This window comes from Opisthocomus hoazin, chromosome 16 (genome assembly GCF_030867145.1).
Source record: "Opisthocomus hoazin isolate bOpiHoa1 chromosome 16, bOpiHoa1.hap1, whole genome shotgun sequence".
In the NCBI taxonomy this organism is placed as follows: domain Eukaryota; kingdom Metazoa; phylum Chordata; class Aves; order Opisthocomiformes; family Opisthocomidae; genus Opisthocomus; species Opisthocomus hoazin.
In genome coordinates this window covers 15356611-15380194 of record NC_134429.1, presented here as the reverse complement: position 1 = coordinate 15380194, position 23584 = coordinate 15356611, and the positions used below count along the sequence as shown (strand labels likewise).

Genomic DNA, 23584 nt, shown 5'->3' with positions numbered 1-23584 from the left:
AGTCAACAGCGTGTAAACAGCCCAGGGCAGAGGCCAGCCCTGGTTCTTCAGGAAGCTTTGCCTGTTATTGGATGTTGCACGGGTGTGAACAAGCGGGGTTTCTTTCTGCTATGCAGGAAAAAAATCTGAATTTTACAAGTCAAATAAGGGCTGGCCTCTCAAAGCCTCTGCCAGCCAGCTGCGATATTTACAGATGCCCTCTGCAAAAGACTCGCACCACAAGCTTGACCTACCGGAGAGGGCTTCAGCGCTCTTGCGTTTGAGTAGAAACGTGGACAAAGAGCAGCTGAAACCTGAAGAATTTATATCACTTCTCTCTAAAGCAGGGGAGAGCTGCTGGGTGCTGCGGCCAGGAAGGGCAGGAGCATCTCGAGGGAGCCGGAGCCCTGCCCAGGCGAAGGCGACCGGCAGCCTTTGTGACTTCAGGTCCCAAGTATGCGGAGCAGCGCAGGGACGGCATCAGGGACATCAAAGGGACACGGCTCAATTACGTGAGGCCCCGTAATGACCTGCTCGAAGTCCAAGCGGCGTTTCAAAGACTCGCAGGAACATACTTGACATGGGAGGGCTTCTTCCTCTCCGGGGTTACGCTTGCAAATGAAATGGCTTCTGTTCCTCACCGTGGACCGAAATGCCTGCCGAAGAACATCATTAGCTAATTGCCCTGGTTTCCATTGCTCCCTTGGTCAGGGCTGACAAACAGCACAGAGAGGACTCTTTCTGGCTGGGTTTCCAAGCTCCACACCCTGATAACACCATCCAGCCCAATATCAGATTATCTTTCCTTGGGGATGAAAATTCAAGCACAATTAGCTACTCCTAAACATAGAAGGCAACATCTCTTTACAGCTGACGCTGTTTATTCGGTCAGGATGAGTAGCTAAAAGCTGGGCCGAGCTATTTTTTTCCAGTTGATGGATTTTCCTGGCTCGCAAAGCAGATACATACTTTTCAAAAAACAAACAAACAAAGATCTCCGGCTTCCACGGATGTTTGGAAGAGAAATGCCAGCCTCTGATTGCCTCTGACAAGAGCTCTGGATGCTCCCTATTTAAGATCTGTCCTCATAAGCATTTTTTAAAGCCCATTTATTCAGCCCTCTCATGCAACTGGAGCAGCATGCGCAGAGCTCAGCGGCCACAAAAGAACAGCCTGGCTGTAAGGGCACGCGTAACACGCGTTTCCAGACCAGCCTTTTACCTACGGCAGGTGCAGCCCTGAGCGACTCCAAAACCAAATACCAAATAGAGCTTAAAAAAACACCAAAAAACACCAAAGTGAGGGGGGGGGGGGAAATCACATGGTGCCTAATTTGACAGGATTACCCAGATGAAAAGATCGGTTCAGATCGGTATGGTCTGGGGAAATATCGTAGGAGAGATGAGCTGGAGCAGACCCAGGGGTTTGCACTGTCTTGGGGGGAAGGTTAAGACATGGAAAGGGTTCTGGGGCTGTATCCAGGGCATTAATTTCGGGGAATTTTCTTATGGCAGCCTAAGCTTTCCGGAGATAGATGACAGCTACTAGTAAAGGCTGGGGGCTGCTATTGCTGGATCTGATGGATTTCTCAAGCCGCCTTAGCTCCAGCAAAAGCTGATGCTAAAACTGCGGTGAGCTGATCACAGCCATTGCCAGGTGATTCGCTGGGATAAACACAACCAGGCCCACAGCCCCATTTCCAAATTCAAAGCCGAGAAATTCAAGTGAGCCTGTCCAGCAGCCAGCGGGTCTCAATGTGCAAAGGAAGCCAAGCTCCCAAGGTTCAAAAGCCACCTGCAATCTGCACACCAAAGGTGTAGGAAACCATCCCGGGGAGGGGCTCGGGGCTAACAGCCACTACCTGCACCGGCAAAAAAAGGGGGCAAGGTGACCGTCCTGCTCCGCCGTGGCTCAAGCCATGCTGGAAACACGGCTGCTGCCTGCCAAAGCCGGCCGCTCCCTGCAAACAAGCTACATTTGTTCAGCAAATTACGTCCCATCACAGGATGCCCTTAATTTGGTGGGTACATTATCGGTGGAGCATACCATAATCCCAAAGAAAAAAGCCAGAGGGAGATGCTGAACCTGTGTAGTCAGGTACAAAAGCAACATTCGCTGGTGACCAGCACTGGTGTTTCCTAAACAGTCTGTAGCTCTGCAACGTCAGGGCATTTCAGCGTAACCCATCTGCAGAACAACAATTTGCAGGATTTCACACCGAGGAGCTTGTGTTGCTTAGGGACAGTCAAAAAGAAATGGTAAAAAGCAGATTCCTTTTAAGAAAGGGAAAAAAATTGACCTAGGTGTTGGATGTCACAACAGAAACGGGGCTAAAAGGACGGTTGGGACTTACTGCACTCTGCCTCCGACTGACAAAAGCCCTGTCTCAGACCTCTCCTTGCGGGAAGAGCCGGCTGTCCCGCTGCTGTGTCACACTGCGTGCCTCTCTCGGGGAGCTGCCTGTGAAACGGAGAGCTTGCGCTCACCCCCGTGGCTTGGCAGAGGGTGAAACCAGCAGCAGCCGGCCCGGTGCTGTCTGGATTTATGAGCCTGGCTTTTAGGCTGGCAGAGACTTAAAGACGCCAGATCACGGGTCCTGACCTGGAAACCTCATCCACTCCAGCACCGTCGTCTAACCCAACCGAGGGATTACCTCGACTACACTTCAACATGCAAAGGTCCACCGCAAACTTGCACGACAGTGTGAAATCCCCAAATTTCTCCCCTTCGATGGGAAGGGAAACCAGAGAAGGAAAAAATAACGAATCCCTCTGCTTCCCAGGCCAGCCAGGATTTTTCCGCAGCAGTCTGCAGATTTGCCTGAAAGCTTTTCCCCTGCCAGCAGCTTGTGAGGTTTCACAGGGGGAAGACAACAAGCTGGGGTCCAAAGGCCAGAATACGGCATGACCGGCAGAGGACAAGCATCCCAGGAACCTCAGCATTAGCATCAGGTTTGGGAGATGCCAAAGGAGAGCTCCTATGAGCAGAGCCGACATCTCCACGGCACGTTGCATGCCAGCTCTTTCCAAAAGTCAAACCCCAACATTTTGGACTCGCTGGTCAGCTGCCTTGGATCTGGCACCTGACATTCACTTGTTTTTATCCCCAGGATGCTCAAAACAGGGCACTAGGATTACAAATATTTTCAAGGCCGGCTTTGACTGGGTCTGCCTAAACCTTCAAGCTTTTAAGAGCCAGTAAAGTATCATTTTCCCTTACCAAAACCACATGTGATTTAGTGTTCCCTCAAATCTGGTTTAAAAAAAAAAATAAATTCCTTGCTTGGAAGCAGACAGGAATTCAACTTTGCAAGAGAAAAGAAATTTAAAGAAAAACTGAACAAGATCTGATCTGTCTTCCCAACAGGGAGACAAAACTTTTGCAGGCACATGCATCAACTGCCTGCAAAATACATCTCAGCTAGCACAGGGAAAATATCCCTATTTTTCCCCTGTAACATCCCCATATTCCACCTACAGTGACACAGGCTCATGGTACAAGCCCAGTCAAACCCACGGCGTCGACGCAAAGGTCTGGTTTCTCGCAATCTTTACAAGGTGGAGGCAGAAATCCCTGCTGGGGAGGATAAGTCACCTCCGAGCTTTTGCAATGTCACAGTCGTTTTTTTACCCGGGAAATTCTTACATGCTGTGACTCCAAGCCCGATAAAGCTGTTGAAAAGGAGAGGCAGTGCCCTCTGAACCCTGTGCAACAGGATTACTGAGTCACTCTGTGCTAACGCTCAGCAAAAATGTCCTCAGCAGCGAGTTGAGCAAACAGCAACGAGATAGAGAGTGCCAGAACGCCCCGGGGCTTTGCCCCCTTATTTTTTAATAGCTGCAAATGAGGATTGCTGCAATTCGTGCACCTCGATGCTGCAGGAGGAGTTTTATGAGGGTCCATCCCCAGTGTTTCTCACCTCAGCATCGCTCCGAGGTGCCGAGTACTGCTTACGGTGAGGTCACACCGTATTCCCCCTTTGCAATCATCTCACTGGGTTTTGGGAAATGCAAATTGGGCCCTGCGGTGCTAAAGGGTGCCGCTGTTACAAAAGCTGTTTTTCCCTCTGGGTGGGTGGAATCGGAACGCCAGCCAGCGATCCACCCCTCTCTGCTTTAATACTTGTTTCTCTCCCCCCACCCCGCCCTTAAGTGATACCATACCCTGCAGACTCTCAAGTGATTTGAGTAACAGTCTGACATCCTACACAAAACAGCTCTGATGCTAACGCAAGAGCTCAGCGCTTGGAGAGCAAGGGTTGATCAGCTCCTGCGCCTTGTCTTCCCTCCGGGAGGCAAAGGGACAGATGGAAATTGCTGTATCAGACTGCACAACGCCGTAATAACCGGGTAATTGTAGGGAAGGGACCGAGGTATGTGTGGGTTAGCGGAGGAGCGCGCCCCGGCTCTGCTGAGCTCCACACTTTTTGCTCAAGTCACGCTCCCGTTTCGTTCGCCACAGCACGAGGGAGGGGGCAGAGAGGCATCGCAGACGTCGGAGAACGCCAAAATTACTGGTGTTTCAGGAAACGGCTGCTGTGTAATTTGGTGAGGTTAGAGCTACCATGGGGCTACAAAAACCTCAACCATCCTCTGAAGAGCATCCTGTGGGCACAGCCAGAAAAGTCTGCTGGAATAAGTGCAAAAAGCTCAGCACTGGGAAGAGCGGGGCTACGCTGGTCTCAAAATCTGCTGCAAAGAAAACGCAGCCACTTACTGAAGACCTGACAGCTACCTAGTGAAAACCCCAGTACAACACACAAAGCGATATTCAGTCCAGCCCCTTGCATCTCCCTTTTAACCAGCCCTTCCCTCACTCACTGCCTTTCCCCTTATTTTCATTTTCAAATCATTGGTTCCTGCACTATGCTTTCTTCACACAAGGAGTGCGCTTTTCTCCCTTATTCTGGTAAATCCACCACTTCATTCCAAACTCACTAAATATTTCATGTCAGGAATAAATATTCACCTTTTGGACTGCAGACAAGCATGAGCTAGTGCTTCGTCATTCCGCATGCCTACCGGATTTAAGGAGATCTTCCAGCAGATGCTTTTGTGAAAGATATAAAATCAGGCTGTGAGCATTTAGTCTTTGAAAGCGCATAATCCTGGCTAGGGTATATATAAAGTGAATACTGCGTATTCAGTCTGGAGTATTACATACGTAATCTTGGTGGAGAGGGTCCTCAAGGCAAAGGCACAAAGCAGCATCAGCTCAAAGAAGGAAAACCTCGAGCGGGAACGCGTGCCCGCTGGCTGGGAGCCTTGGCAGGAGCTCTTGCCGATAGGTGTCAGCACAGCCTGCCCGAAGCCTCCAAGCAGGACCTTTCCGAAGGCTCCTCCAAGCTCCTTCCCAGCTGACAAGACTTATCAAGCCACCGGACAGCCACGGGACAGCAGGGGTTTTTATTTCACTGGCCCCAAAACGGAGCTGCCCCTGAAGGCAAATGTACCTGCCGAGGAGGGAAGGCTTTGTGAGAGACCCGGGAGGAGAAAGGAATAATTCAGTCTAAAATGCCGGGGGGAGCTCGTGGTCAGACCAACCTCCATCACGCCTCGGTACCTCCCGCGCCTCTTGCCGAGGGCAGCGCCCGGGATGACGGCACCAGCCTCAGGCAGGCGCCGGATCAGGCTATCAGCTTCCTCTCTGGTGCAACGCATTAATTATATCTGAGACAACACCAATGTAAACACCAGTATGTGTGGCTGGGGCGCCCGTTTGCATATTTTTAAGCCTTCTTTCCTGAAAAGGAAATAAAATAGAAGGTTTCACAGATGCCTTGGCTGCTTTCACAGCCTCCCGACAGCTTGCAAATACCTTGGGTTTCAGTCAGCCAAGCTCGGACGTGCAGATATCTGCAAGAAATTAAATTCTCCGCAGGCTGTGAAATTAAGCATTAGGAAAAAGTTGGACCCCCGAAAGGAAAAAAACTCTGATGAAAAAAAAAGCCTCTTGCAAAATCCATCCTAACCTCCACTTGGGGAACTACCGGTTTGAAAGCTCACAGGCCTGTACCCTGAGACCGTTAAAAAGCAAAATGTCCTCCAAGCGCTGGCTTTCCGGGGCAGAGGAAGGAGTACTGCAGGACGAAGTTTTCTACTCATCATTTCAACTGCAGGTACCCAAATCTCAGCTGTGTAAGACCTTCAAAAGTTTTCAAACTCTTTGGGAGCTCCTGGATGCTCAGCACCATCAACGAGACACCAACTACTGATTTGTCTATATAAGGACTCCCAACCCCAGGAACCTATTTCTGCAGATCGTGGACTTGTGATTTACCAACAGGGCTGCAAATAGTTTTCCCCAATTTTGGTACAGCATGCTCGTCAGCAATATTTTCAGATGGCCTAGGGGTCATGTTTAAAATGAGCATGTACTACCCGTGACGCTGAAAAGCAGCGTGCATCAGCCAGCCCTCGACAGCCAGCCGCCCCATCCCTGCTCAAGGCTACCTTTGTGCGTCGCAAATGGGGACCAGGGAGGCTAAAAATTCTCCACATCCGTCCCGGAACCGATAAAGGCGATAGTGGGAAAAATTCCTCCGTTAATCTCTGGAGGGATCTGTGCCCAGGCAGCTTCTCTCTGAGAATCTAAATCTGACAGGGTTAAAGCAACAAGCTATTTTACATGCTGTTCTGCTTGATCCATGCCGATAGTGTCTTAAGAAGGGCTGCTCCGTGCAGGGAGACACAAGAAAGCTTCTAGAGAGATGAACGCCGGACAGGCAGATTTAAAATCCTGAATAAATCCCTCTCCCTCTCATCATCTGGGAGACAAGAGCATCACCAACACCATCCCTTATCTCGCTCTGCTAGATGCGCAGGCTTGCTGGTTTTATCGCGGCAAGGTTGCCAGCCCCCATTTGAGCAAGCACTCCTGAAAAACTCCTGGCAGCTCTTCTGACCAGCTGGGTGTCTCCTTTCGAACACGAGCGAGAAGGGGTGGCAGTCAGCAAGCCGTGGAATGCAACATGGAAGGGAAAGACAAACCAGCTCGCCTCTTTCAGGGCTGTTTTTTTTTTTCCAGCCTACATGGAGCCTCGAGTCCTCCATGGAGATCTCAATGAAAGAGATCTGACATCCTATAGACTAAAGCAAATCCACGGGCTCAAGAATGAACGGATGCATGGGATCTCCTCCTGTCTGACCCTGTTTCTGCACCAATGTACAGATGCTCAGCTCTTCCCTTGCCTTAGAGGGAACCACAATTCCCCAGACCTGTGTTGAGGCAAGAGGAAACCCAACTCATCGCTTAAAACATCCATTCCCCTTCAAGCCACTTCTCTCCCAGCCTCCTCTGTTGCGTTTTCCCCTCCGTATTCCCCCTCAACATACTCCTACCATGTCAGGCCGAACTCTCTGAGGCAGGACAGGAGGACATCCCAAGGGTAAAGCATCGTTCCCTGCGGAAGCACCACGGTTGGAGAGATGTGCCTTGCTGACCTGCTGAGAAAAGCAGGCGAGCCATCGTTCCGAGGACCGAACTTCCCACAGCAGGGACTGTTTTTCCCTCCATGTTCTGCCTGTAGATAAAAATTTGCTGAACTTCCAGCTACCGCGGCGCATTGAGAGCAGACAATAGGAGAGCGAAACTGCCAGTCGCTCTGGCCTGCTGATGTAAACCCATCTTTACCAAGTCTCAGCACCACCGTGACAGCTCATTAGACACAAGCCGGCCAGCCCCAAGCCCTGGGCCCGTTCCCACCTCTGTGTGCGGGCGGGTTGGCTTCTTCAAAGGGCTTCCCGCCCGCCTCCGGCACCGCATTCCTGCGATGCCATGCACGCCGATGTGCAGAGGCGCAGACAGCAGCACCCCGCTGTCCCCGCGACAAGGTGAGGACCAGTCACTCCTTCTTCTAATCGCCGAACAAACTCTGCCCCCCACCCTCACTCTATAAGAGAGGAACGAAGTTATGCAGTGACTTAACAACCTCTGCAGATACTGGAAGCGTATGGCAATGCTCTGGGAGCCTGACAAGGATAACTTACTCAGTACCGGCTGCGGCAAGGGGCATGCTGCAGTCAGGCATGGTCAGCGGGAGGAAGGAACGGAGAAAGCCACACAACGAGACGGTTTTCAGACGTGGTGCTCAAGAATAGGAGGCACAGGTTTTGTTTTTTTTTTTTACCCTGGTACGGGAAGTCCACATTCATCTCCCACCACGCTGTCCTGCTAAAGATTTTAAAGGCTTTACTTCTGAAGCATTTAAACCACCGGTCTCTCCAAGTGGGCCCCTTTTTTTTTGTAGGGAGCAGAATCCCAAGCAGAAAGCCTCAGAGAGCCATACAGAGCCCCAGGAAGAAGAGGGGAGGCCTTTTTGGCTTTTCCCGCCTGGTCTGGCAATGGCTTTTGCAGGATAGATCCTCGCAAACAGCAGATCGCACGCTCAGTTTGCTCATGTTCTCCACCTCTGCATCCCTGGCGCAATTGATGCAACGCTGCTGGTTGGTGGGAGCAGGGTGTCCGTCCCCAGAGGCGAGAGCTACCCCGCAGCACACAGCGAGCGATGCTGGATGAGCATGATTCAGAAGACGACAGATCCCGATGACAAAAAGCTTTCAGAGGTTAAATGCAAACAGCCAGAAAGGCCACAAGAGCGGAGAAGGACAGCAGCGCCTGGCAAATCAAAGAGAGGGCAGATGTGTGTTGTAAACCTAAACCCGCTCAGATTGGCATCTCATCACCGCCGCAGAGCAATCCCATTGCACCCAAACAGCGAGGGATCGATCTCCTGGAAACCAGTCCTCCAAGCACAAGCAGTGCTTTCCCAACGGGCGTCACAGCTTTTGGAAAGAAAAAAAAAAAAACCAACAAAGCCCTTCACCTGCTGATTTTTCATCTCTTGCCCTTGAAATATTTCACATTTAGTAACACAAACTTCATTCGAGACATTTTTCAAAACCACCCAAGCGAAGAAAGGAACAAATTAGCATCCTGTCTGCCTCGCGCAGACCAATCGAGGGACCAAAAGGCACCGAGAAACACCCGAGCCCCATGGAGCCGCAGCTCAGGACCTGCCAGACAAGCTCTGGGCTTGCTCTCTGGAAGGGCACTAATGAAGTTTAAACTCCATATTCAAGGACGTTGCCTCCTTTGGAGAGCAGGGTGTAGCTTGCCCTTTCCAAACGCAGCAAGCCCAGCTGCCTGCGCACTCCTGGCAAGGCTGTGTTTTGCAACAAAAATTGTTTAAGGCTTGCACAGATGCAGTTTTCACCTGAGAGCAGCAGGCTATCGCCCTGTGTACCTGCAACAGAACAACCCCGACGTGCTCCGCAGCATTTCTGTATGTACCACCAGCTAGATTTCTCTAGTTAACCAGGATTCTTCTTCAAAAGATTCACTTTGGCTTTTTATTTCTGCACCGCAGCTTAAATTTCACAAAGGATTCATCCTTCAGTGCTCCTCATCGCTCTCCGCCTAAGAGGACAACACCAGGCTGGAGGATCTGGCTGTCAAAAGCTACTACCACTTTGCTCCTGGTTACTCACCTCCTTGTAATCCTGTGAGCTCAAAGAGGGGGAAAAACCTCACTATATTGAACTGGATAAAGCAATTCCAAGCAACTCATGCTGTGACAGTGTCCATCCCGGAGGACAGCACGAACAAAGCCCAGCAACTCGTGTTTTTGTTTCAGAAAGGCAGAAAGTAGCTGCGTGATAAGCAAGCTCCGGTCAGGCAGCAGACTCGCCAGAATTAAGGCAGAGTTTCCAACGGGGTCAACTCGCTCCGGGCTTCAGGGCTCAAAGCGCATTCTGATCGTGGTGGGAAAGTCAGGGATTTTTCAATAACACGGAAAGTTTTAGCTCTGCAAAGGCAGAAACACACCCTACCGCTACTGAACTCAAAGGGGGATGAGGAAGAAACAAACCAGATCAGGAAAAGAGCTGAAGAAAAGCTTTCCTCTCTTCCAGGCTGCACTCAGTATTACGACAGCAGAAAGACACCGTACAGACTGCGAGGGATTTCCAGCCGTTTCACTAACCCGTTCTACTTTGAAGTATCAGACACCTGCAGCCAGTAGCTGCAGTCATAATTATAGACGTTATTCTGTGCCAGCGATCAGCTTTTCACTCCTTTTGATTCCCAGGAGGCCAGCAGTTATGACCCTGCTTCAGCGTGCTCAAGGTGATCCCAAATTTTTAATAAAAAGTTAGGCATGCCTTCAATTAAAAAGGGATGTTCAACACCGCGCTGAATCCAGAAACACATGGGGACACGGAGGCCATTTTGCAGCCCTCCCCTCAAGGGCTGTAAGTGCAAACAAGTTGGGCTAAATTTTGAAAGTTTATTTTAAAAACCTGCTTCTCCTCGTTTCCTTTCTTGAGTATGTGGAAATGTATTTGTTTGGCTATGAAACATCTCACAAACGGTGAGAGGGCCACGAGGACAATCGGGGACCGGCAGCAGCCCATGGATGGAGAAATGCTGCTCAAGAGAGGCTGCTGGCACGGTCGGGTCAGGACTTTGCAGGTTCTTTTTTAATCCCCAAAGCAAGGATGTGCCCGACATCACTCGCTACGTTCCCGCAAGGCAAGTCCCTCTGCAATGGGAACGAGCATTGCAATACGGGGTCGGAGCAGAGTATTTCGGTAACAAGCCTCAGCTGGTTACTGCTGTTCAGAAGAAAGAAGACGCAAAACACAACCAAGGACTGAACAATCTGCACAGCCTCAGGAGATCTTCAGACACAGTGGGTTTTCAATCCAGATGCGAGCTGGTTTCCACCTCTTTAACAACTGTTTCTCTTCAGAAACCCCACTGACCCTTTGGACTGCACTGTGGCCACGAGCCTCCAAGTTCTCCATGCCCCGTGTGAAGGTGTCACGTTGATCTGCGGATGCAGAGGGCTGGACATCACTGAGGAGGCCCCGAACAAGAAAGCTCACCCTGGATCGGGACCAGCATTATGAAACTCCACCGACTGTTTTGAAAACTTGCCACTGTTTTCTAGGAGGAGATGATGAAAACAGGGCTTTTTTTGCTCCGGGCAAGGTTTTTGCCCAGCTTTGTCAAGGGCAAACCGCTCCGCCTGTGCTCAGCGACTAACGGGCAGGTTTCTGGCGCTCTCAGCCAAGAGAGCCTCCCACCGCACGGGGACCACATCTGATACAACCACCTGGGGCAGGTGACAGCAGCCTCTCTCCTACCTCCTCTGGGCTGCGAGTTCTGTTGACACAACACCATCAAAGGCACCTTTCCCCTCAGCTCACAAGGGGAAACCTGATCCTCGAACTCCAGCGGCTCCTACTCAAAGCGCGGAGGGGACCTGGGGGAAGAACAGAGCCAAGAGGAACCAATGTGGGAGAGGTTTTTTTGCACACTTACTGCATCGAGTTCAGGCTGCCCAGGAGGTTTTAAGTGCAAACTTCAGGCTGACAGTCTCTACTCATTTTCAGGCTAAAGCAGTAAGACACAGGGAGGATCAGCTGCTCTGATACGGCTACGTCTTGATGCTGTGAACATGGACAAAGCGGATCAGAGCATCTAGTGAATGAGTTTTGCCTCCAAGACTGTTTTTACCCTGAAACCCTGTGAAAGAGATGAGAAGCTTTCACATCTCCCCAGCAAAAATGAACACAGCATGACTGCAGGGGGACAAAAACACCAGGAAACAAGTCCTGAGGAGTTCTACCCTCCCGGCGGAAGGGTGGACGCGGGGCTGGCTGCACAGCGAGCCTTTTCGCAGCAAACAGGAAAAGCGGAGCCGCGAGTCTCCTGAACTCCCCCGATATCATAGCCTGGCAGTGGGAAAACACACTGCCTCAAGGGGGGAACCGGGGTCTTTCCAGCTCTCTGGCCTTCCCAGGTGGTCACAGGGGTGATGGTGGCAAAGGGGGGGGATCACGCTTGGCTGAGGATGATAAGGCACAAACAACAGGGAGGATGCACAGACCCAGCAGGACTTCAGCAAGCGTTCGTCTCCCTGTGAAGATCTGGTCTTTATATCATCATTTCTTATTTTATAAGCACAGTAAAAGACTTCGTTTAAAAAAAAAAGCTTTCCACCTCTGTTTCTGGGAGCATGGGCAAAACTACCATTATTTTTCTCTCCAATTCAAAAAAAGGTATTTCCCAGTTTAGTATACGGTTCTGGCAGACTGAAGCCAAGTGCAGGGCTCCTGAGGAATATAAACTAACAAATACAGGAAAGGAGAAAGCCTGCAGAAACACACAGTCTGAAATAGCACAGGCAGGCCAGAAGGATAACTGCCTGGGGATACGCTTTCAATTCTGTCTATTAATTATCCCCTGCAGCCTGAGGTTGTCATGAACAGGAGACACAGACAGCGGCGCAGGGCCTGGGTCAGCGCTGATGGCCGAGGCAGCCTCTCCCAGGACCTGCCGGCAGTTTGCATCGCAGAGATGGCAGGGATCTCCTCGAGAGCGTTTCACAGACCCGCACGGAAACAGGACAAGCCTTCCCTGCCACCGGCGCAGCAGATCCAGGGCTAAATCCTAGGTTAGCAACTCCAGGCATCAGCAACCCCACGCCAAAGCCCTCACCACGGGAACCCCTGCGGCTCCTGCATCACCCATCGCACTGCGTCCTGGGAGTCTCCGTTTCAGAGGGGTTTTGGTTTCTGTCCCGGCTGTTTCAGCTGTACAAGAGCTCGTTTCGGCGGAGCACCAGAGGACTATCGCCGCCAAAGTCATCCTGCCTGCGCTCTCGCTGCAAGAACGGCGTGCTGCAGCTTGAGTTACGGAGGAGTCAAGACTAACTCTTGCCTCTAGCTGAATAAACAGACTCCAGCGTAAACCACCTCCAGTCCTCCATCAGATTCTCCTCTGTGCAGATAGGCTAAAAGTCAGAGAAGTGCCCAGATTAATTATGCAAATAAAGGCAAAGAAAGCATCCCCAACAGATGGAGGAAGGCATCTGCCTCCCAGGGACCACCTACCCTGGGATAACATTGCAGGCTTCCCACATAATACGGGCCATTAATTATTGCTCCCCTCCTGCTCCAGCAAGACTCATATGTGGGAGTGAAGGCGGTGGAAAGTAGCTCCAAAGTGGCCAGAAGAGCTTGAGGGAGAAGAGTTTAGAGACATTCCTCTTCATGTTCCGAAAATAGAGATCCTGCTGCCTTACCCTCTCTTGCAGAGCACTACACCGCACCAGCACAAAGCACTACATAAAAGCTAGGCATTAACTCTCTTGTTCTGCTCCAGCCTAATAAGTAGAAAGTCAATGCCATTGTTTTAGATCTAAGCGAAAAAATACTTTGAAACCTCAAAAATTAGGGTTTTCTGAAGCAATTATCTCCCTCCTCCGTCTCCGAGACTAAAGAAACACGGGCTAATTATTTCTTTGAAGGCTAAATATTTACTCCTAGATGAAGTGCAGCAGCTCAGGCTGGAGATGAATTACCCAGCTCTGATGTCATCTAATGCCTCCAAGTAAGAAAACCCAAATGAAAACAGGTAGGAACAAACAACAACAAAAAAGGGTGTTTTCTCCTGGAAAAGCCCTTCAGAGAGGGGAATGGGATGAAGCTGTTCCAGCTCACCTGAGCTGCGTACAAAGCATTTAGCATGGCCCTGGCACCACAGTTCTGTTCCCTTTAGATCGCTGTACCCAGGTCTCATTAGATCAGATGCCCATGCTTAATGAGGGCACAAGTAGAGCATGATCAAATGTCTCTGAGCAAGAAGTGGCCTTCTGGAAAAGCCACGGTCTTATTCTGGAGCAAGACCTACCATAAAGAGTCCGTAGGGCCAGGGCTGGGAACTCCTCCTCAACCTCCACGAGCAATTAGCCCGCACACACAACGAGCGTTAATCAATCAACGTCATCTCTTCTTTTACAAAAAATCCCTCCTGCCTTATTTATGTCTGACTCCCGAGTTTCAAAGCTCTCTGCTTTTGCCCCCTCCAGTCACTATTCTTTCCCAGGCAGCGGGTGCCAACCCTCTGGTTAAGGGCACCAAAAAAAAATAAAAGCAGCAGCTATGTGTAAGAAACCACCACCGGCACAAGCGCGGGGTGACTCATCTCCTCTGAAGACGGAGGAACAAGAGCGCTCTCTGTTCGGTGAGACTGCCTGAAGTTTCAGTTGCGATCCCATCTCGCTACATGCGCTCATGACAGCATGCAGAAATATTTCCTCGGGGGATCTTCCCATGGGACTTAACTCTGACACATATTCCCACAGGACTCGTTCTTTTAAAAGTGTTATTTGTTAGTAAGGCAGTGGGAATTTGACTTTACGAAATACCAAGAGAGTGACTGAGCAGAGCTGGGTGCCGGCGGCTGGACTCGTTAACGCGACTGCGAGCCGTGCCCTGCATTCAATCCGACGGAAGAACTCGCTGGGCTGCAAGAATAGACGTCCTGGGTCAGAGCAGAGGTCTGCATCGCCCGGTATCCTGTTTATGCTACCCATGGCCTCCTCTCCACCCCTGAGCAGAGGCAGAGTGCTACGGCAGAGAAGGAGGAAGAGCGAGAGCCGGTTTCCACATACGTGTAGACTCTGGTTTGTTCTCTTCCTCCATTTTAAGTCCAGGACTACTTAATTCTCACCTGTAGGCATCATACAGTGGATGTGCAGAGGCAAAAATCAAATCAAAATATTAAGGCTTGCATAGACTGATCCCCAGCAAGCGGTCATCAAGCACCAAGTTACATGTCAACATTTCAAAGTGACATTCAACCAATTCCCAGATTACATCAGTACGCAGAAACACCTGAATTTTGGAGGCATTTATACAGAAAAAAAAGTTAGGAAAATATTACTTTAAGTGATGACTGAGTAACCCACAGTGCTTAGAGCACACGAAGCAGGGTCAGAGGCAGTCTGCACCCAAGCAGACACGTCAGCAAGGAGCGCTTAGTGGATGCTGAGCTCCTTTCCCTTTTGTTCTTCCCTCTCTTCGTTAAACGTAAAGCTTTTGCTGAAACGGCTCGTTTAATACTGGCTTCCCTCCCACAAAGAGCTTCCCCCAATTCTTCTGCTTTTGTCAAAGTTCTTCTAGTCAAATTCAGAAATATAAGAAAAACAAGCGTGCTGTGTGTGACGTTTTGAGTACAAAAACCAGTGTGGGAAATCATTTGTGGCGTTTTCCTGCCCTGCTCCGAGCGTGTGGACGGCAGGAATGTACCTGTTTTCCCACGCTTCTCTCGGTTGCTGTGGGTAGCCCGCACGGGCATGTCTCCTCCACTCCTCAAAATACCTGAAGTGGCAGCTACCATAGTTATTAAAAGAAATAAAATCTCAGCTTTGGGACAACGATTCTTAGCAACAGAGGCTCTCGTGGCCGCAGGTAAGTGTCACTCATCCTGCACGGCACAAACCAACACTGAGCAGCCACCCCAGACAAAGAGAAACAACCCAGCGCGGTGCTGCAGACATGAGGGTACGCATCGTCTGTGGCAAAAAAAAAAGAAGGCTATAACCTGAAAACCAGTCAGATAATGGTAAAATACATGGGGAAATGGAGAATCAGACCAGGCAGCCCTGGGGACAGGGTAAGTTCTGATAAAGCCAGGGGGAGCTGCACATGTGCCACCTCTCACCTGAAGCCAGGGGCCGGATCCACTCCTTGCTGTTGAGGTCAAGTCTCCAGAGGTCGTTGAAGGCGGCGTTACAACTGCTCTGCGTGCAGCCACCGAACACGTACATCGACTGGTTGGCGTCATAGTAACACGCACCTGGAAAAAAGCAAAGGCACAGGTTAGCCAAGTCTCTGACCTTCACGCTTTTGGGTGAGAAAAGGATCATTTTCTCTTCCCCCTGGGTTTCAGATGGGAGAAGAGCAGACAGGCTGCCCCGACTTCAGTAAAACCATGGCCCAGCTTAGGGGTATCCCTGACCAGTGTCAACCTCCAGCAAGAACTTTCCAAGACGATTATCCCCTCAAGTAGAGCTGCTCCTGAAAGTGCAAAGAAAGCCGCCTTACAAGCTTGTAGTTAATTAGATTAGCGATGATTAACGCACTCAGCACACTTACCTTCTCTAAGCTAGTTTGCATGGCTTATAGGGTTACCAAATTGGACTAAAAAGCTGGCCTGGGTATCTAGACCTGGTCGCTTATTCTCTTTCTCCAAATCTGACAGCATTTCACCCTATCTCATCACAGAAGAGCACCACTGAAACACATGTGTCTCACATGTGAGCATCCCCTTTGCTCCTTCCGGGAAAGGATTAGGCAGCAAGATGGGGAATGGGGAGGGAACATGACACTTGACAACCCCTTAAAGATACCCAGGCAAATAAAGAGCTTTTGGCCCCAAACCAAACTCTGCAGCAAAAAAATAAATTATGCAAGCATCTGCCTTTGGTAGTTAACGTCCCGTGGTACCCAGGCACCTCTGACAAGAAGTAAACTAAACATAAGATAGAGCAGAGAGGACTTGCTCAGCTTATCTGCCTTGAAGGACGAGCAAGATTCAAATGTGTTCAGAAAGTTAAACCCCTGCAATTACAAAGAGGATTTCCCAATTTCTGCATATCCCTCCTCAAACACAACGAGCCCCATTGACTTCGCAGGATGACCCCTCGCTTTTCATGTTCTTGAGATCCCTGCAAGGCAGTGGCATCTCTTCCGTGCCTTGCCTAACTCATGAGAAGCCCGACGAGCGCCCGATTGCGATGCCAGAAGAGCAAGAGCTTCCTTCGGCGGCAGCTTTGATAGACCAACTCACACCAGCTCCTAAGCTTGCAGGTCAAGGATCAAGGAGTGAAGGTGGCTTCAGCTCCTGGGCTGGTCTGGGTGACCGGGCAGCAGGCTCGTCTGCCTCCGCACCCTCCGAGCGGCTGGGTGCTGCCTGTGCCGCTGACCTGCATGCGACGGCAACGTGTTTTGAAATTCAGTCCTCCTTTGACCTGACATAGCCTGAAACATCTCAGTTCTTGGTTTTTCTGTAAGGTTCTTCCCTTTCTTTCCCCAGAGCTTTGCTACAAAGTGTGCAGCGTGGCTGGCAGGAAGGGCAAGCTTGATTCTGCAGCCTCGATCTGCCCGTTGGAGTGTCGCTCTGTTCGTTACTGCATCTCCCAGGACACAGTTACTGGTCTCCGGGAATTCAGCAGCACACATACAGATGGTCCCACAACACTACACCCTGCGTGCAGTCCCTTAGCGCCAGCACTCATCTGAAAGAGGACTCGCTGCCTGAATCCCGCTCAGAACCACAGCATCTCTCTATAAAGCCCACCTTCATACACAATTGCCCTCAAAAAAAGTCCTAAAAATCTACTATCAACCTTTTCAACAGGAGCATGGCCTCCCCAGAGATTCCGCAAGCATTTATTATCAAATCTAGCGAGGGGAAAAACCACAATAAATCATATCCGCGTACACAGGCGCCAGTGCATAGTAGAAAGCCGCAGTGTTTTATGCTCTGGGAACACTGAAGGATACCAGCCGGGGCTCGGGGGCAGCAGGAGTCATCGCCCTCACGATGACAAGCGATATATTGCCCAACACGAAAAGCAAGAGGAAAAGTCAAAGTTCAGGCGGGCAGCCCACAGCGCTGGGCGGCATCTGGCCCTGGGTCCGAGCCGGAGGTGAGAAGCGCTCGTGATTATGCAGGAGCTCCTCCGCAGGACATCTCCAGGTTGAGGACCAGGTCCCATCATAAATAACCGGCACAAGGGAAGTGCCAAGATGCAGGATTAGCACGCAAGCACAGCGGCTTTGGTAAAAAGCACCAATATTTATTCTGCGCTGAAGCAGAAGAGGAGGAAGATGCACGGCAGGGGTGCAAGTTGCACCGTTCTTTTCCCTTCTCTCCATCACGTTGTACACAGCTACTCCACCAGTTAAAGAAGTAAAAATAGATTCATACGCGCTGACCTGATGGGACACAGGACTACTCTGGGGCTTGTACTAACATTAAGGGGTTTTTCTTTTCGAAACAGCAGCAAGAAGAAAAAAGCCTAAAACAGAGCATCTGGAGTGAAGGGCTGATAACCTGCTTTCGGTAGCAAGAGAAAACGATTCAGAGCAAATCCCCAAGAGAAGTCGTCCCTCTTCCAGCTTCACTCTAGACCAGTACAAGCACGTCCCTGGTTTCCAGCGACCCAGCCCCGCAGCCCTGATTTCGCAGGCTGGAGGTACATACTTCCAGAGTGAGAGAGCTCTTTAAGGCAGCCCACCCATACGTACACCACCAACATTCATCTCCCGCAACGCCGTAAACTGGCGCATTCAGGCACCGGCAGACAAAGCCATGGCTCAGCAGGGGATGCGATGACGCCCGGTGGCCTTTGCCGAGGGTCCCATTGTCTGACCTGGGGCCTGTCATGCAGATCCCCTATTGAAAAGCCAGCGGCCCTCACGCCCTTGGCTTTCAGCGGCCAGTCCAGGGCGCTTTGCTGACCACACAGCAGGAACGGGGCAGCTGGAGACATGGCATGTGCTCGTAGGGCGAGACCACCCAGCTGTCCCCCACCTGCGTCCAGACGACATCCTTACATCACGCTGAGCTGTCCTCACCTCAGCCCGCATCTTGCCAAACTAACATAATACACACCTATAGGCCACGGCACTTCGCTTCCGAGCTCTCTGGGGTGCAGGATATATAAATAGTGGTGTAACGGATTTACCTGGGATGGGATTGAGGAAGAAATAAGGATTAAGAGCATTTTTATAGCTTTACCTGCTCTTTAAGATTGGGCCCTATATCATTTTCACACGGGAAGACCCCGCTGTAGGTTGCAACGGCACCTCCACCCAGGAAGACACCAGCCACTGCTTTGCACCCTAAATACATGCAATTAAAACCTGGTGCAAAGCAATGCCGCTTTTTTCCTGCTTAACCTTTCTCGACAGGTCTAGCTTCCTTAGAAAACTAATCACTACCTAAGCCATGACGGGTCGAGAGCCTCTTACCTCCTCCCCACGCCAAACCCTTGGCAAGCACAGCTTTCACACAACAGCACAGCTCATTTATTATTTTTGAGGGGAGGTGGCAGCATTCTTCTCCTCTATTTGGATTTGAAAACCAGGCCAGCCAGCCAGACACCATGACGTCCCCACGGCAATGTATTTTAATCCTAGACCAAAATAATTTTAACTGTGCTTTCCTGCTTCTCCTTAGCAAGCCATTTAAAGCTTCTGAAGCCAAGGAAGACAGATCAGTTTGGGGAAAAAAAATTTGGAAATAAAAGCACAAGGTAAAACTCCAGTTCATACCAGCCTTGCAAAGATGTAGAACAAATGAGGGGAAGGGAATGTGTTCAAGACCCGCCTGGACAAGGTCCTGTGCAGCCTGCTGTAGGTGACCCTGCTTCGGCAGGAGGGTTGGACTAGATGACCCACAGAGGTCCCTTCCAACCCCTACTATTCTGTGTGATTCTGTGTGAGTCCCTGGTGCCTTGAGCTCTTTTTTGGGTGGAAAACAAGCAGATGGAGACCTTTTTTTTTTAAAGCACTTAAGTCCCAATAAAATGCAGTGCGTCCCAGAGTTTTGGTATTGCAGAGATGGTCTATCTTTGTAACTGTAAATGAAGAGAATAAATATTTCTGATGTCTGAAGACACAGATACCCAAACAGATCGCAGAGCCAGCTCGCTTTGAGTGCGTTCCTGTTTCCCCTCTGTGCTGCACAGCAAGGCATCAGAAGCTAACCCAGAGCACGAGATAACTGAAATACAGATCAACTGGGAAGGGAAAACTGAACCTAAAACACACGCCCTTCATGATAACTGGAGGACATTGAGCTTTTTCAACTTCCAGTACATCAAATAAAGTAACGCATCCAAGTCCAAAGGTCGTATTCCTCACTGGAGAGAGGGGAAAAAGTCAGCTTGGCTATTGAAATCCCATTGCTGTGCGGCCCTTGGCTGCAAACAGCCCCGCAGCCTTGCAGCTAAAGGCTGACAGCCCTTGGTGCTGGCGTTCCCAGGAGCACGCTGCCAAGCCGATGCTGCTAGCGTGGTACGCTGAGCTGCTGGTAGCGCTTCCTCCGGCGCGGGGCTGGGTTTCGGAGGTAACCTCTCCGCACCCGGCCGCGCCTGGCACGAGAGCCGGCAGGACGGCGGCGCCGAGGAGGCAGGGCTGCAGATGAAAGTGCCCGGTCCTGCTGGCTGGCAAAGATGTCTACACCAGTACAGCGCAAGTTGTGGCACGATAAAAACACACCAGACCTCAAAGCCCAGCCCTCCATATCTTTTTTAGGGGGGAATAAACCCCATATCTACCTCCTTATTATCTGAAATACTATTTTCCTGCTCCTTGCAGTGCAGGGAGTCAGTGCAGCCAAAAGGCAGTGATATATTGAGCAGAGCTGGGCAATATGAAAAGCCGTAGCTCTGGCAGACAAGCAGCCCATCCTGTAAAACAAACAACATTCCAGCTTTTACCTCTCCCTTGCCTCTCAGAGTAAACCCAAGAAATTGCTGTAATTAGTCATCACGCTGGTGCCATGCTCCCCAGACTGCATGGAAAAAAAAACATCAGTATTTAAAATTAGTCACCCTTCCATCAAAGGATCAATATTTCTGGCACAACGGTCGGCGTTCCTCTGCTGCTTTTCCGTTTCTGCATTCCTGCACCTTCTGACATCGCTTTCTGATTGCGGCCAGTTATTTAACCACGTGAGTCATCGCCCTGCTGTGATATTTGTAGGTTCATACGTTAGCGCTAAAAACAATTAGATGACTACTGCAAACATTATACCTGGTGTTCAGCTCAAAAACCTACACCTGAAGTATTTCTTCCCGTCAGCCTGTACGTTTAGGCCTAAAACCCAGCATTACTGATATTGTCTGATGTTCCGCAGCGTCAGCCAAGCCCTTTAGAAAACCTACAGCTCATCCATAAAGTTTGTTATCAGTTGCCGTCTGATCAAAGACCTTGCCAAACGCTCCCTCCCCATGAGACAACAGTAACTTCCATTCATTATTCCTTATCATACAGTTTTTCTGTTACTCCCTTCAGCATTTCTAGAAGACACAGTGACCTCTAACTATTTAAAATTCTCTCGCTTGTCCTTTTATGCTCCATACGAGCACTCCTGGGATATTTCGTATAAATCCTGAAGAGAGATAGCCCCAGCCAATTCTATCTACCGCTGCCTGCTGACTTTAAACGACTCGTGCCTGGTAGATGACGTCTTCCCACAAAACCAGCAAATCACTCACCCCTAAAAAAGGGGTTTGTGAGTCCTCCCTCACTTCCCCCCCCTGCCCCCATCCCCAAACCTCCTGTTCTTACTTCACCTCGGCTCACTGCATCTTAGTATTCTAGGTCATAGGTTTAGAGATTCAGTCTGAATTTAATGATTTGTAGCTGCAGTTTAATACTGGAATCCACCCACAAACACGCAACACTTTGTTGCAGGGAAAGCAGACACCGCAGATCTGGAGAACTGCTTTAAAAAAAAAAATCAGTTTAAGTCAGCAAACAAGTTAATCCAGATTAGCCTTCTGTGCATAAAGTGCATTAATAATGCTTCTGTAGCGACCGAGGGCTGACCAGAGCCAGGACACTGCCAAAGAGCGAGACTAAAACAGCTTACATGCTCCGAGGGCAGTGGCTTTAGTAAGACAACTCATTTCGGATCGAGTATAACAGCGGCACGCTCAGGGGAAGCCCCGGGTGGGCAGCAGAATAAATTACAGAGCACACAGCACCCTTTGGTGCAATATCTGGGCCTTTTTCAGGTAATTTCTAGCTAGCCTTAAACCTCACCAGTTGCAAAAAGGCTGCAAAAACTGAGGGGAAAATACATGTGAATCTGCAAGTCATTAATAAGAACTTTATTAGCATGGCCACTTAACTACAAGCTACAAACGGTGGTGCCTTCCTTATTCTTTAGGAGGACAAGGAAATCTTTGAAGAGCACAATGACTTCACCAGAGCTTCCCGCAGCGTCTCCTGGGCTTGTCTTGGCAGGAGGCTGCGCATCAGTTGCTTCATAAATTATTACTTGGGAATATGAAAATTTTATGTCTGCTTGCTCTTGGAACCGCACCGCTTACACCATGTTTGTTTACCTTCAGAAAAACGAAATTTTCTCCCCGGAAGAACTGCCTCCAGGGGGGCTCAGACCCGGTGACGAAGCCACAAGGACGGAATTTTTGTCATATTTGACTACGTCACCTGGCAGAGGAGGCTGCGGCGGCTCGATGGTATTGCAGTACAAATAACAAGTTTTATTTAAGCATCTTTCCCCCGCAACGGGAATGCTTTTTCTGTTCTCTTCCTAAAACTTTGAAGCAGGGCAAAAATTCACCCATATGTTAAGTGGCATTGTTGACTGAATCGCTTCCATCAGCAAATCCACCTTCCTCAAAGCTTCTCATGTGCAGCTCTGTGTTTTATTTTCAATTAAGCCACGCTCAGCCTGCTCCAAATTATATTACTCGCAAATGTAGTAGATGAGCGGCTACAGCAGCAGCCAGCGTACGTCCCTGGGTGCTGCGGGTATGCGAGCTCACCGGCTTGGACAGCCACTGGACTCAAGTCACTACCGAGTGTGATTTCTACTGCAGAGGACACAAAGTTCAGACTCCAAGGGGAGCTGTGGAAAGAAGCCTGCGTGTAAAATTTGCAAAACTGGAAAGCACAAGTCCCACCCAAGCTCCATTGCCACTTCCCAAGAGCAACGAGCCAATAACCACGGCAGGCAGCTACCGCATCCCTACTCCTGTGCGAAGCGCTTGTGTTGGCAGCGCTGCGGGTTACACCGACCGGCGGGGACTCTGCCGCGGCGACAGGCACGTGTGGCACTGCCAGGTCCTGTGCGATGCGGTGCCAGCCCCTCAGCTGCAGCTTCCCGTCTCCAGTCAGGGCCGGCAGAGCTTTTCCCCAGCAGCTACTTACTGTGCGAGAAGCGTTGCGTGATGGGGGTGCCAGGGTAGGGGTAAGTGCGACTCTCCCACTGAATATTTCCTTCTTGCACTGCTTTGATAAAGCCGTGATAACACTGATGGGCCACACCTAGGGAAAAAAAAGATGTCAGCAAAATTTGGGGCACGTTAAGAACAAACCGTGCCTGCACAGTTGCACAAGCAGCGTGACAGCAATTATAAAGAGCCTCTGGATTTAGATTATAAATACACTGCTGGAAATTCAGAAGATTAAAGAGAATAAAGAATAGGGACTCCGCAAATGTGAAAAATCAGCAGCTTTCACTGAACTGATTCACTACATTTCCGATATCTGTCAGCTCTAGCGTGGTAAAACAAAGCCTTTGTGAAAGGTAAGCACATGTGCTGCCTTTGCAGAGCTGCTTTTCAGCCCTCTCTGCCGCAATGCAAGCCTGCCCTCTCCTAATCACGCCCCCAGAGGAGCCGCTGCCTTTCCCTTAATGGACCTTTGAGGATAAATAACCTGCAATAATGAATTTTTAAGAGCGTGCATGCAGTTACCGCACAGGAATCTAAAATAAATACGAGAGTAGACACTGGTGATAAGAGTCTTAGGTGAAAATGCTCCTCCTTAGCCATGCGAGGGAGCGCATCTGGCCGACAACAGCTCCTCCGTGGAGCAGGCTGGCTCCAGAGCTGCAATTAATTCTGCGTATGGAGCACATGTGCCTGTGTGCGTGCCGAGAGGGGCCAGAGGCCGCTCCCCGTGGCAAGAAAAGGAGCTGGCGAAGATTTACAACTGCAGCGGCTCAGCGGAGACTCGGTGGCATCCGCTATGCTATGGCAGCCCTC

At 50.2% G+C, this 23584-nt stretch overlaps 1 protein-coding gene across 2 annotated transcripts in view; it reads right to left on the bottom strand.

The window, feature by feature from the left end:
- The window catches only part of FBXO42 (F-box protein 42), a 50641-nt gene that overhangs the window by 8505 nt on the left and 18552 nt on the right, over positions 1-23584 (bottom strand). For both annotated transcript variants that reach the window (XM_075437365.1, XM_075437366.1), the window contains exons 3-4: positions 22746-22862; positions 15493-15627 (exon numbers count right to left, since the gene is read on the bottom strand). In XM_075437365.1, the coding sequence (XP_075293480.1) occupies positions 15493-15627; positions 22746-22862 (252 nt within the window). The remainder of the gene's footprint in view (positions 1-15492; positions 15628-22745; positions 22863-23584) is intronic.